This window comes from Balaenoptera acutorostrata, chromosome 1 (genome assembly GCF_949987535.1).
Source record: "Balaenoptera acutorostrata chromosome 1, mBalAcu1.1, whole genome shotgun sequence".
In the NCBI taxonomy this organism is placed as follows: Eukaryota; Metazoa; Chordata; class Mammalia; order Artiodactyla; family Balaenopteridae; genus Balaenoptera; species Balaenoptera acutorostrata.
Window position 1 is genome coordinate 187,285,345 of NC_080064.1, and position 15,858 is coordinate 187,301,202.

Sequence of the window (15,858 nt, forward strand, 5' to 3'; positions counted from 1 at the left end):
GATCCCTGACACAATGCTATTGAATTCTGCCTCCAATCTCAAAGTAAAGGTTACATGACAAACAGTTGAATAAATTTAGTGATCTAATATCAATAGCTATTTTGAAACAAAACAAAACAAAATCAAAAGAGCCTTGTTTTCCTGGTTGAAGGCAGGATGATTGTGATCAACATTTATTATGTTTTTAAAAATAATTTTGCTTTTCATGGAGGAGATAATATACTAGGCAATAAAATAGACTTATTTAGAGAACAATATAGTAATAAGAACAGTGGTCACAATGTATACAGTGTTACTTTGAAAATCTTGAGGCACTGGTTATATCAATCCCTGGATGTTACTAGAGGAGAAACTGTATTTTATTTTGCCTAATGTTTCATTGACAGGAATTTTACTAGGGTACCCTTCATGAGTTCTCTTAGCCCAACTCCCTCCTACATTCAATAGCTTCCATCAAAGACAAAAGAACACCTGATTAGTGATATTGAAGGATGGGATTATGCATGCTCTACTCTGCTCCTTCTGAAATACCACTTGCATAGATCCATCAGAGGAGTTATAATCGTGTCTATTTTTTCATGGGTTAAGCTTATAGGAGCAGGCTCTGCCCCGAGGGAGAGTGCTAGTTATTTAAGTTTAATTGGGAGTGAACTGTTCAGAAGCCTGTTGTGTCTGCACATTTCCATGATGCCTTGAAATAGAGCTTATACTTTAACTTCAGTCTTGGTGATTTCTATGAGTATTTCTTAATTGGTTCTAAAGTCTCTAAGGGGGGAAAAAGTGTATGATGCTAGAGCTCATGCACTTCAACAGGAATAATGCTAGAAATGTTATGGAGTATAAAATAAAAACCTGGAGTGTCTTAATAATCTCCAGGAAGTTTCTATGACCTTACATGAGAAAAAAAACTGATGTGATCCAATATAGTGTTTTGAACACATTTATATAGTTAACATGGGATTCAGAGAAATAGGAATGAAATAGCAGAGGCTAAAAGTAAGGACTTCCAACTCTAGCTAGGACGTAGAAAATCACAAGAGGCCATCATTCTCACCCTAACAATGAAAATAAGTCAGATAAACTCAAATTCAAAGTTTCTTGGTTTAACTATAAGAGTACAGTGGATGCTGTAAATGAACTAAAGTCCAGAAAATCACTAGCTCTTTCTGGGAGGAAAGGAACACAATGCTGTTCTCATCTCTGGCAGAGAGGGAGGAGGATAAATCTGCCATTGATAAGGTAAAGGGAAACTAGAAAGAATGTTTGATGGCTGTGTCAGTCCTGATATGATGGATTAAAATACCAGGAAGTACCAAAGTGAGTATACACCCACCCAGTAAATTGCTGCCATTAGCCTTTAGAGAGTACATGAATACAGCACATGGGAGGTTACGTGCAAAACAGCAGAGCTAAGAGAAATACTCTCTGAAGCACCTGGGCTTTCCGCAAGTACAAGGCTTTGGGAGAAACCCTCCAACGTGCTTTTTGCTTTCACCAAGTTCAGGGCACAAAATGGGAAGAAGAGCTGGGAAAGATGCCTCTGAAGCATTTCCGGCTTCTACCAAGTACCAGGCACCGGCCTTCCAAATGCTAGAGACATGGCAGCAAGGAAGAAAGTGATCCCTCAGTGTGTAGAAAGCGAGGGCAAGACTAAAAACCAAAGATAATTCTGCAGTAGATTGGCAGCCAAGCCTTCATGCAGAGTTCCCCCATGATTTAGAAAGTTGGCAGCTGGGTTGTGAAGATGTGGTAATTTCCTGAATCTCACTCTTGGCCAGATCCTTAGCCCTTCTAAAAGGAAAGTGCTGATGCTGTCTTCAAACTGTTTTAAGCCAGAAGTCAATAAATCAAGTTACATTTTGAAGAAAGCACAGGTCTACCTCAATTCCAGATCAGACTGACTCAGCCTCACATAATAGCAGCCTAATAGAGGAAGGGGTATGCTTATTTTCAGTGGAAATATTATTTACTTCAGTGTCTTTTTTTGTCTGTTTTTTTGCTCTTTTTTACACACGATGTTAGGCAATAACAATAATATGTGAAAAAGCATGAAAATGTGAACTCAAAGGGCAAGACAGGCAATAGTCAAGGGAAGCAGACTCAGAAATGAATAAGGTTGAATCACCAGACAGAAATTTTAAAATAATACTAATGACTATGTTAAAATATCTAGTAGAAAAGTTAGACAATATAAATAAACAAATGGGGAATTTCAGAAGACAGAAACTATAAAAAATAAACAAATATAAATGGTAGAAAAGAAACACATATCATAAAGGAAGAATTTATTTAATTGGCTTTATATTACACTGGACAAATAAGGAAAAAATGAATGAACTAAAGACAAGTCATTAGAAATTAATAAAACTGAAAAACAAAGAGAAAAAGAATGGCAACATAATATAGATAGTATAAGATTTTAAGGATGATATCAAACAGTCTAGCATCAGAGTCCCAGAGGAGACATCCCAGAAGGATAAATGGGAAGAAAACCACACCAAGGCATATTACAGTCAATCTGCTGAAAGTTCAAAACAAAGAGAAAGTGTGAAAATCAGTTAGGGGAAGTGAAATATTACATTCAAGAGAAAAACTACAATAACTACTAACTACTCATCAGAAAAAAAATGGTGGTCAGAAGACAATAATATAATATAAAGAGAGAGAGAGAATGAGAGAGAGAGAGAGAAACAGAAAGAACGGACTGATGGATGATATCTACATATATGAATGGGGATATACACATGTATTTTTTGTGTGTGTATATTTAAAATATAATGGAAATAATAAAATAACAACTAGATTTAATTTAAGTAATTTTGGGATTTTCAGTATACAGAGCTTTTAAATCTTTTGTCAAATCTATATGGTATCGATTTTAATTTAAACTTCTGATTGTTGCTTATATACAAAAATACACATAGAAATATACATAAATAGAATTACACATAAATTAATCTTTCATCCTTCAAATGATCAACTCCCTTTTTATTTCTTGTACCTTTTAAAACTATTTCACTGGATTTTCTATAGCTACATGTCTTCTGCGAATAAAAACAGTTTTACTTCTTCCTTTCAAATCTGAATGCTTGATTTCTTTTTATTGCTTGGTTGCACTGTCTAGAACTTATAGTTCAATGTTACTACTAGAATGTTTAGTACTATTATTAGTAGAATGTTTAGCAGTATTCTACTACAATAAAAGTAGTGATAGCATAAATCTTTGTCTTGTTCCTGAACATAAATGAAAAAGCATTTACTCTTTCACTGTTGAGTATGATACTAGCCACAGGTTTGCAAATATGCTCTTTATCAAGTTGAAGAAGTTCTTTTTTCCTTCTAGTTTTTTTTTTTTAATAAGAAATATATGTCAGATTTTTTCTAAAGATTTTTCTGCAAGCCCTGAGAAGATACTGTCTGTCTATCTATCTATCTATGTATCTATCTATATCTATATGTATTTTGTTGATATAATAAATTACATTAGTTGATTTTTTAATACTACTCATCGTGAACTTCTAGGATAAATCCCAAGTAGTCCTGATGTGTAATCCTTTTGATCTATTGTTGGATTCAAATTGCTTAAATTTTGTTAAAAATATTTGTATATATACACATGAAATATATTGATAGTTTTATTTCCTTGTAATATTTTACTTTGTTTTTATATCAGAGTAATGCTGGATTTAAACAATGATTTGATAATTTGTCAAATGTCTCAAATGTTCTGGAAAAGTTTATATAGATTGTTATTATATTCCTTAAAATGTTAGAATTCAATAGTGAGGCCATCTTGGCCAGGAGTTTTCTTTGCAGAAAATGTTTTTATCTAAACATCAATTTGCTTAATAAATTTAGGACTATTCATGTTATTTATTCTTGAATGAGCCTTGGAAATTGTCTTTCAAGAAATGTGTTAACTAATTTTCAAAGTGATAGTCACAATGTTGTTCGTGATACGTCCTTACTAACATTTAGAAACCTGTGTAATTTTACTGATGTTACTTCTCTCATTCCTGATACTCATAATTTGTCTATTCATTATTCTATTTCATAATAATTCTGGCTAAATGTTTTTCAGTTTTATTCATACACTAAAAAACCCCCACAGAAACAAAACAGTTTTTGGTTCCATTTTTTTCTCTATTATTCTTCTGCTTTCTATTTTCTGTTTTCTATTTTGTATTCTATTTCTATTGCTATCCATTGTATTTTACTTTGGGTTTAATTGCTCATCTTTATCATTAGTTTCTTAAGGGGAAATCTTGGTCATTGTTTTATCACATTTTTTCCCAAATAAACACACTGTTTGCTGCACATTTTCCCCTCAGTACTGCTTTACCAATATTTGACAGATCTTGATATGCTGTATTTTCATTATTACATTCAGTTCAAAATAATTTCTAATACGCTTTTTGCTTTCTTCTCTGAGCCATGGGCTATTTAGAAATTTGGCTTTTTGTTTTTAAATATTTGAGGATTTTCCTGATACGTTTGTATTATTAATACATTTTTATGACTCGAATGATAGTGTTGTTTGAATCTACAATGCCCTTGCTGATTTTCTGTCTACTTGTTCTGTCAAAGATTGAGAGAAGGCTGTTAAAATCTGACTATAATTATGAATTTCTTTATTACTTTTTTCTCTCCTAAAATTTTGAGGCTCTGCTACATGTTTAGGATTATTATTTCCTCTGGATTAATTGACAAGTATATCACTCTGAAATGACTTTGTGCCTGGTAAGACTCTTCGCTGAGACGTATTTTCCTTATGTTAAAATAGCCACTCCAGTGCTAGCATAGTATACCTACTCTCATCCTTTTACTTTTAATTACTTTCAAATTTTAAGTGATTTTCTTGTACACAACATATAGTTTAATCTTGCTTTTTAAAAGAATTCAATGTGACAATGTGCCTTTTAATAGGAAAGTTTAGACTACTGATATTTAATGGCTATTGATGTTATTAGGTTTAAGTCTATCTACTAGATATTTGTTCTCGATTTCTCCATCTGTTCTTTCTTCCCTTTTGCTTATTTTTAACTTCCTTTGAATTAATTTTTAAGATAATTCTATTATATCACCTTTTTGTCCTGTTAACTGTAACTCCTTATTTTGTTATTTTAGTGGTTGCTTTAAGGTTCATAGTGTACACACTTATCAGTCTACCTTTAAATTATGTCATAGCATTTCACTGATAATACAAGAACTTTAAACTTTTATACCGTTGATTCTTGAACAACAGGGGGTTAGGGGCACCAACCCTCCACACAGTAGAAAATATGAGTATAACTCATAGTTGGCCATCTGTCTCCAAGTTTCCTCTGTATCCTCAGTTCTGCACCCATGAACTCAGCCAACCATGGATTGTGTAGTACTGTAGTATTTACCACTGAAAAAAATCTGCTTGTAAGTAGACCCTTGTAATTCAAGCCCGTGTTGTTCAAAGGTCGACTGTACTTCCAGTACACTTCTTCTGATCTTTATGCTATTGTTGGCATACTGCTTATTTCTACATATACCTCATAATACACTGATTGTGGTATTGTTTAAAGAATTGATTCTCTTTTAAAGAATAATAATAAAAATAATAATGACGCTGATGATAAAAGATATAATGACCCATGTTGGTACCATTTTCACTTTTCTTCATTCATTTGTGTAAAGACATATTTCTGACTGACATCCACTGCATTCTTGCCTGAAAGATTTCTTTTGTCATTTCTTTAATTCAGGTTTGCCACTGAAATTCTTGCAGGTTTTTTACATCTGCAAATATATTTTCCATTTTTTGGAAACATTTTTGCTAGAAAATGAGCTCTAGGTTGACAGAATTTTTTAGTATTTTAAAGCTCTCATCTCCACTGTTTTCTTATTTGCATTGTGTCTGAGAAATCTGCTGTCATCCTTAGCTCTGTTCCTCTGCACCTGATGTGTCTTTTTTTTCCCCTGATCCCCCCATACCTCATGAACTTACATCTAAGCATTTACAATCTTAGTCAGCCTTGTATCTTAATAGAGTTGCCTTTTATTCAGATTGGGAATCCTCTGATAACTAATGAAAATTAAGATATTTTCTTTCATATAGGTTTTGAGCAATTTATGAAATGCCTTGGTGTAATTTTCTTGACCTTTCTCGTGTTTGGCATTTTTTGAGTTTCTTGGATCTGTGGGTTTTAAATATCCTTATTAATTTGGAAATTGGCTATTAACTCTTCAAGTATTTTTTATTTTGTCTGAGGCAACAGATTCTAAGGTATCCACCCCTTACCCTTTCCTTATGGTATGCATGTGCTTCTGTAATCCTCTCCCACTGAGTGTAGATAGGACCTATGACTTGTTTCTAACCATAGAATACAGCAAAGGTGATTTAATGTATGTGATTATGTGATTACTTGTCTATAAGTTCACTATATAAGATTGTGATGTCTTATAATGACCCACTTCCTTGCTGAACCTGAAAAAACAAATTAACATGTTGTGAACTGCCATATGGAGGAGGTCACTTGGCAAATAGTTGAGGGTCACCTCCCACCAACAGCCAGCAAGAAAAGGGTCCTTCACACTGACAAGGACATTATTGCTACCAACAATCATGTAAGCTTGGAAAAGGATGCTTCCCAAGTTGACTGTCAGGTGAAAATCTAGCTCTGGTGGACACCTTGATTTGAGCATTAGCTAAGCCATGTAAGCCATGCCTGGACTCTTGACCTTCAAAAAAAAAACCCGAAGGCATGATAATGTGTTTTTTTGTTGTTGTTGTTTTTTTTTTAAAGAAATGGCTCCTAGGTTCTTTTTTTTTTTTTTTAATGCTTTCCTTTTTTTTTTTTAATTTTTATTTATTTATTTATTTTTAATTTATGGCTATGTTGGGTCTTCGTTTCTGTGAGAGGGCTTTCTCTAGTTGTGGCAAGTGGGGGCCACTCTTCATCGCTGTGCATGGGCTTCTCACTATCGCGGCCTCTCTTGTTGTGGAGCACAGGCTCCAGACACGCAGGCTCAGGAATTGTGGCTCACGGGCCCAGCTGCTCCGCGGCACGTGGGATCTTCCCAGACCAGGGCTCGAACCCGTGTCCCCTGCATTAGCAGGCAGATTCTCAACCACTGTGCCACCAGGGAAGCCCTAATGTGTTTTATTATGTCTCTAAAGTAACAATAACATTGCTATACAGCAAGAGGTATCTAACACTTCCCTCCACCCCCAGCCTCCTTTGGGGACTCTAACTACACATATTTATGGCTGCATGAAGTCCCTGAGCTCACTGTCGATTGCTTTTTGCATTTTGTTCTCTTTTTGTTTCATTGTAAATAGTTTATATATCTATGTCTCAATTTCACCTGTCTTTTCCTGTGCAATAAAGGACAATGATTATGAGAGACAGACACAACTGTAGGTGTCTACTCTTATTCAGTGTATTTTTTATGTCACACATTACAGCCAATGTCAGTCAGGTCAATTTGGTTCTTTTCTCTGTCTTCATGTCTGTACTAATACTTTAAAAAATATGGAATACAGTTATAATATCCATTTTAGTGTTCTTGTCTGATAAGTTTAATGTCTGTGTTCATTCTGAGTCAGTTTTAATTGGCTGAATGTTCTCTTCATTATGGTTTGTGTTTTCCTGCTTCTTCACTGCCTGGGAAATTTTACTGGTTTTTATCATTGTGAATCTTACTTTTTTGGATAATAGATTATTTATTTATTTATTTTGTATTCCTATAAGCAGTCTTGAGTTTTGTTCTGGGGTGCAGTTCTTGGAAAGAGTTTGATTCATGTTGGTCTTATTTTTTATAATTTTTGAGGTGAGTCCAGAGAAGAACTTAATCAAGGTTGATTATTCCCCACCACTGAGGCATGCCATTTCTAAGCATTTCATGCAGTGCTCCATGAACTATTAGTACTTCCTTTCTGGCTTATGGGAACACTTTTCTAGGCCCTGAGTGAGTGCCGAATACTGTTCTCTAATCCTAATCCATGGTGTAGTTTTCTTCCCTGATGTTAGGCAATTTCTACACATGTATGTACTCAACAGCATTCTGCTAAGTATTTGAGGGCAAACCCCTACGGTTCCTGGGGTTTTCTCTCTACATGGCTTTCTCCTCTTTGGTGTTCTGTCCAACAACTAAAAACACCTAGGTCTCTCAACTCTGACCTCTATCCTCAATTTAAGGAATTTTTTGGTCTCTGCCTGGATTTTCTCTCCCTGAACCACATCCTGGAAACTCTTTCAAGACAGCAAGCTGGGGCAACCATAGCACTCACCTCAGTTGTGTCCATTTCTCATAATCATCGCCCTTTATTACCTATTGTTCAATGCCTGGTAGACCATTATTTTTATAGCTTTTATCACTGTTTTTGATTGTCAGGTAGGAGGGTAAATTCAGTCCCTGTTAATCCATCTTGGTTAAAAGCAGTTCTAACTATTTAGAGATTTAAATTTTTATTTAGTGTTATTTGCTTTGCTTGATTTTATTTTATCAGGCTTCTTCAGGTCAAATATTCTTTGTATATGGAAGAGATAATAATTTAGTCAGCGCTCAGTTATAACACAGAAAATATAATTATATATAACTTGTCACAAGAAAGATAAACACAAGATGCATTTTGAGTGAAGACAGTAAGACAACTGTGATGTGAGAGAGCAGAAAACAAATAAAATATAATGGCCTCAAACAGTATAGGCTTTGTCACAGGAAATAAGATTTTTGACTAGGAAAGAGCTGAAAAAAGAAGAAAGGAATGAAACAGATGCTAAAATATACCACAAATTGAAGTTTTAATTTTTTTCCCTAATTTATATAATTAATATTTAATCTAAACAACAAAGCTTAACTTTATTTTACAAATTTACCATTTGGTAGCTACTATATATATAAGAAGTTATTTTGATTAAAAACCAAACAAAAATAAAAACAGATTCTGCTTTTGCCCTCCAGCAAATTAGGATTGTTTGTCAAAACTAGAGAAGACATGGCAGAGGGGAAATAAATATCTGTAATGCAAACTAGAAGAATATTATAAAGCATATGAAAGTTCAGAATATGAAAAATATATGATTCTTAATTATTCTGGAACTTTTTGCTTTCATGAATTTAATCATGACACTAAATTTACACATATTAATTATTCTTGAATGATATATTATTCCTTTATACTAAAAAAATTGGGGCAGATAAATAAAAAGTTCAGATAGATTTGAGGTCAACTTGATCAAAATTGTCCAACTTGTTAAATGTACTAAGCTGGGCTTCCCTGGTGGCACAGTGGTTGAGAGTCTGCCTGCCAATGCAGGGGACACAGGTTCGAGCCCTGGTCTGGGAAGATCCCACATGCCGCGGAGCAAATGGGCCTGTGAGCCACAACTACTGAGCCTGCGTGTCTGGAGCCTGTGCTCCGCAACAGGAGAGGCCGCGATAGTGAGAGGCCCGCGCACCGCGATGAAGAGTGGCCCCCGCTTCCCGCAACTAGAGAAAGCCCTCGCACAGAAACGAAGACCCAACACAGCCAAAAATAAGTAAATAAATAAATAAAATAAAATAAATTAAAAAGAAAAAAAAAGTGTAAATGTACTAAGCTAAATGTACAGCTTGTACTAAATAATTAAATACTTTTATGTGTGCGTAAGTTAAAACATTCTTTTGAAACCCAAAGAGAGTTTGCTATTTAAAAGACAGACCTTTCTGAAAATAAAACTAATATATGAAGTCAAACCTCTAATTATTATGAAGTATTTACATGTAAATTGTCTTACTGGGTTTTCTTGAATTAAGAGTTTTTGAACATATAGAAATTTAAAAATTAATTGTTAACTTTTCCTAATTTAAATTACCCCAAATCAAATAATTTACATATCAAAAATGCTTCTTGGAAAATTATTGCCAGGCCTAATTTTATCAATAGCTTTTGAAATTTATTTTTGTTCCCTGTCCTATACAGTAGGTCCTTGTTGTTTATCTATTTTACATGTAGTAGTTTGTATCTGCTAATGCCAAACTCCCTATTTATCCCTCCCCACTCCTTTCCCCTTTGGTAACCATATATTTGTTTTCTACATCCATGAGTCTCTTTCTGTTTTGTATCATATTTTAGATTCCACAAATAAGTGATATCAGATGATATTTGTCTTCCTCTGTATGGCTCAATTCACTTAGTATGAAAATCTCTAGGTCCATCCATGTTGCTGCAAATGGAATTATTTAATTATTTTTCATAGCTGAGTAATATTCCATTGTATATATACACCACATCTTCTTTATCCATTCATCTGTTGATGGACATTTAGGTTGCTTCCATGTCTTGGCTATTGTAAATAGTGCTGCAATGAACATTGGGGTACACGTATCTTTTCGAGTTAGAGTTTCCTCCAGATACATGCCCAGAAGTAGGATTACTGGATCATATGTCGACTCTATTTTTAGTTTTTTGAGGAACCTCCATACTGTTCTCCATAGTGGCTGAGCCAATTTACATTCCCGCCAACAGTGCAAGAGGGTTCCCTTTTCTCCACACCCTCTCCAGCATTTATTATTTGTAGACTTTTTGGTGATGGCCATTCTGACTGGTGTGAGGTGATACCTCAATGTAGTTTTGATTTGCATTTCTCTAATAATTAGCAATGTTGAGCATCTTTTCACATGCCTGTTGACCATCTGTATGTCTTCTTCAGAGAAATGTATATGTAGGTCTTCTGCCCATTTTGTGATTGGGTTTTTTTTTTTTTTTTGGTTTTGAGTTGTATGAGTTGATTGCATATTTTGGAAATTAAGCCCTTGTCCGTCTCATAGTTTGCAGACATTTTCTCCCAGTCCATTTGTTGTCTTCATTTTGTTTATGGTTTCCTTTGCTGTGTAAAAGCTTATAAATTTGATTAGGTCCCATTTGTTTTTGTTTGTTTGTTTGTTTGTTTTTGCTTTTATTTCTATTGCCTTAGGAGACTGGCCTAAGACAACATTGCTGCGATTTATGTCAGACTGTTTTGCCTATGTTCTCTTCCAGGAATTTTATGGTGTCATGTCTTATATTTAAGTCTTTAAGCCCTTTTGAGTTTATTTTTGTGTGTGGTGTGAGGGAGTGTTCTAACTTCACTGATTTACGTGCGGCTGTCCAGCTTTCCCAGCACCACTTGCCAAAGAGACTGTATTTTCTCCATTGAATATTCTAATATTCTAATGTATATCCTAATTTTATGAATAGATTTTGAAATTTTAATTTAATGTATTTTTATAATTTCAGAAATAGAAATGTAGCTCTAAGTTGTGGAGCCTCTTCTCAACATCACCTTCAACACCCTTAAGTAAACTATGCAGCACTAAGACATCACTTGGAGATAGATTTTTAGCTGGAATACTGACCTGTAAGTTGATTTTATCATATTGTTTGTGCTTTTTCCTAAATTTGTTGGAAAAAATTCTAAACACCATAATTTTTAAAATCTTTCAAATAATTTTTCTATATCAGAAAAATGCTAGCAATACAGTATGTTATTTTTTCTTTTAGAAAAATAATAACTTGGCTCTTTTAAATTTTTTAACAGTTACAAATATTTTAATTTTATTCACTGCATGTAATCTGATTTTTAAAACTTAAAGTATTAAGGAAATTTTTGAAAATCCATATACCACATCAGGTAATAGATTGGATTTTTCCCAAAATGTATATTTTGATGTTCTCATCATTGTCAATCACATATTAAAGTTTATTTGACTATTTCAAAAGAAACCTAAAGAATATGTTAGTATGATTTTTTTAGATAACTTGAGTCAATTGAATTGAATCTTCTCAAAATAATTGACAATTCTAGACATTATACTTGACATGTTTTTGCACTAATAATTATATTGAGAAATAATATTTGATATAAATGCCATTATGAAATAGTATAGCAGTTAATTACGCTCTATGGGCATTTGAGCCATTCATTTTTGTTTACAGATGTGTTAATGAAATTCAATCTACATTTACATTCATAATTAGAAGAGGTTAAACACAACCATTTGTTCTATTCCATTTTCTAGAAACTGGCTCAGTTAACGCTATGTGTCCAACTTTTTTGTGTTTTTGCAAGAATTAGCATGATAAAAGCAGGCATGCTTATGCAGATTTAATTATATTTTTGCTGTTTTCGGATAATGATTTTATTTGACTTTATTTTTTAACAAAACTCTGTCTCCTAAATTCTGTGAATCAAGGGACATCTTCATACAACATTTGTCCAAGAAATTAAATGCCCACTACACGGCACTTAAAAACCCAAGGTGTTTTTATCTAATCAAAGAAATTGTAGACTTGCTACCCTTCGTGTGAATCTTTATAATATAAAATCAATGCACTGAACCTTTAGAGATTTAGTAAAGGAGTTAAGCTTTTGATTTCAAATATCTACAGAAGCACTTTGCATTGAGTTATTCATTCAAGTATAAAGGATTTCAGTAGTTGAATGCCCTTGGATTCCATTTACACACCCACTACCCTCACCCCTCAGTCCCTCTTACCCTGTTAACTCACATCTAAGCAATTAAAATCTTATAATTGTGGGAAGACATTTTTTACCTGTGTTGGGATACATTTGATAACTAAGGAAAATAAAAGATACTCTCCTCAGGAAATTACACAGGATCATAAAAGCGTGCATGAAGTTCAAGGACTATGTCGACCTGCTGGAGCAGTTTTCCTGGAGCTTTCACAGTAGCCCAGACTGCAGCTGACCCTGGGCCAGATAATCACTCGTCACTTAAAACTATAACTGCCTCAGGTGAGAACTCCATCCAGGCCTAAATTTAATCCTGAAAAGTCTGACCTCCCTTCCCTCTTTCCCAGTCCCTACTACCTCACCCTTGCCTACCCTATGTACTTCCAGGATTATTTTCTTAGTCATGTTGCTGCCAGCACACATACCTCATTTGGTTTTTTTTCCCCTTAGTTATGCACAAGATATGTGTAATTCTCTTTACAACCCATCTCTGTATCATTCCCATACTGTTCTCTGTTTCCTCCCCTTGATCTAAAGTTCCACTTTTCCTTCCTGTTCCCAGCCCCACTACACACACTTTAAAATACTTCCATTATGTGCTCTAGAACTCCCTTCCAAGACTAATGGGCTCCAGCATTTTCTGGAGTCCTTTCACGGTGAGGCTGTTCACTCTCCCACATTCCAGGTTACTCCTTTGTCTTCCCCAGAGCTGTTCTTAGATCACTCTTTTATGAAAGTCACTTCTCCTTTGGGGCTGGCTCATTTCTACCACACATGAAGCTTTATCATCCCCAGCTGTATCATCAGGGTCTAAGAACAATGCTTGTACACAACAGCCTGCACCATTAAAACGTGTCTTTGTGATACATACTTCTCTTGTGGGAGAAAAGAGTACATACAAATATCCATTAAGTTTTGACATGAACTGTGAATGAATACTTCTTATTCAGTATGGATACAAAAAGTCTACTGTATAATTCTACTTGGCACTGAGCAAAAAAATCAATAGCTGTATAATAAACATACTTACTACAAGGATGTCTTCTATTAGAAAATACACTTTAAGTTTCTGTTTATATCATTGAAATTGATTTCTGAAAAAGCCTATTTCTTCTCAGCAACCTCAAGCTAAATACCTACAACACTATCCTACCTTACAATATTTTAAAATTAACTACAACATCTGCGTTCATGCTGGCTACCTTTTTATCTATTCAGCATAAATATTATTTATACACTTGATTAGTCAATATAATGTAAGTCCTATAGTCAGAAGTAGACTAACTATAATTGTATAATCTATATCTACAGAAGTCTTTTTCTTAACCTCATCTACTAGCAGTACTGAAGATGGGCAGTTATGGTTTGTGTAACCCTTAAGCTAAAGATATTTTCTTTCTTTTTTTTTTTTTATTGGGGTATAGTTGTTTTACAATGTTGTGTTAGTTTCTACCATACAGCGAAGTGAAGTAGAGTTCCCTGTGCTATACAGCAGGTTCTTATTATCTATTATCTATTATATAGATCTACTATAGTTATCTATTATAGTTATCTATTTTATACATATTAGTGTATGTACGTCAATCCCAGTCTCCAAGTTCATCCCACCTCACCCTCCCTCTCCGCTTCCCCCCTGGTGTCCATATGTTTGTTCTCTACATCTGTGTCTCTATATAGCTAAAAATATTTTCATGTCATCTTTTATTCTCTCTGGGACAGTCTTGGACAAAAGATGTACCTTGGGCTAATTTTTCTTAGCATTCTCAACATATCAACATACTAACTTTTCAATTAACTGAAAAAAAAAACACACATTAATTTTAATCTCATAAAGCAATAAAATGATATATTTAATGAGTGCTTTTTACATTAATTATGAAATGTTACATTTGAAACACTGGGAAATGCTCTTTATGTTTTATTTTGCTCTTATTAACTTAGTCCAGAATCACACTATCATATGTGCCAACTCTTTGGTCTGTTAGTTTTGCAGTGGCCACTGGCCAAACACAATAACATGCTGATCTAAACTGCCAGAGAAATATGTCAAAACATCTACTGTTTTGGAAACCACTGCCTTTCTCTCTCTGTCTCTGTCTCTCTCTCTTTCTCTCCCTTCATTTCTTCTGAAAATTAAAGGTATCTTATTCTCCCATGCTCTCAGTTTTTGTAAAGTCAACCTTAGTTGCTTCAAAGGCAAAGGATTTTAGTGAACATACAGAGTTTATCCAGTAGTTCTAGATTATGGTATATCTTGACTTCTAGAAACTTATAAACAAATACTTGTACTTCTCAATTGTGCCTTAAAAACATGGTGCGGGGGGAATACTCCTTGAACCAGACAATGATTTTTGTGCCACTTTGAACCTAATAGAGCCCCTTCTCAGGATAATGTTTTTAAATGCACACAATAAAATATGAAGTTTTACAAAATAAATCAGTGCTATTAAAACAAAGTTTCATCTATGTACGCTTTGTGAGGGAGTCTGTGTACCCGAGGATAAACTGACACTACTCAAACGTATTTGAATTAATGTTCTGACATGAAACACCTTGACCCAATCATCAAGTTAACAAAATTACATGAAAGTATATACAATTTCATCTTAAATGTACTGCAACACTTAAAGCAAAAGGACATATTAAATTATTTTTCAGGACTCAATTGTTTAAATTAGTGAGACATGAACATATATAGACATGGATTTTAGAGACAGAGAACAAAATGGTGTGACGTAACTCTAGGGTAAACATACTCATACCTTTATGGCAGTGGATGCGATTTGAATGTGGTGAAGTCTCCGAAGGGTGCTGTCCCTGTCAATGAAATAGGAAGCAGCTAGTTGATGTAGCGTCTCCAGAGTGACCGAGGAGCTGTTGGCGCTGGGATCACTTCCTTCAGATCGTTTGCTCAGCTTCCGCTTGTCCACAAAAATTGTGAGTGACTCCTCTCCTGCATTAATAATATTTTACATTATTCCATTTCCCACTTCAAATCAATTTTTTCAACTACCTGCAGGGGAGGAAGCCTAGCTTACAGCCATAATGAAACAAAAGAGTGATAAACAACAAACAGGCAGGGAGTTTTACTTTTCTTTTGTTCACAGAGATTTCCCACATACCTAGAAAAGTGCCCGGGATGTTGATGGTTGTGAATACATATTTCATAAATATTAAACAGCAAGCTTTTGCAGAACACGTTCTCTAGATTATATTGACTTTCTCATACAGTTTAGCTTACCTAACACTCATGGGGTCTCAAAGCAAATTAAGATAGGAAAATATGTAAAACAAACTCAACATTTACTACACATCAGCATGGTAAATGGAAATATGACCAAGCATATTACAAAACATTAGCTGTTTTCAATTGTACCCTTAAAACGCA

General features: G+C 34.3%; 1 protein-coding gene across 2 annotated transcripts in view; it reads right to left on the reverse strand.

Annotated features, from left to right (window-relative positions):
* BRINP3 (BMP/retinoic acid inducible neural specific 3) overlaps positions 1–15,858 on the reverse strand; it is a 419,892-nt gene that overhangs the window by 178,042 nt on the left and 225,992 nt on the right. For both annotated transcript variants that reach the window (XM_007191167.2, XM_028168753.2), the window contains one exon: positions 15,233–15,423. In XM_007191167.2, the coding sequence (XP_007191229.1) occupies positions 15,233–15,423 (191 nt within the window). The remainder of the gene's footprint in view (positions 1–15,232; positions 15,424–15,858) is intronic.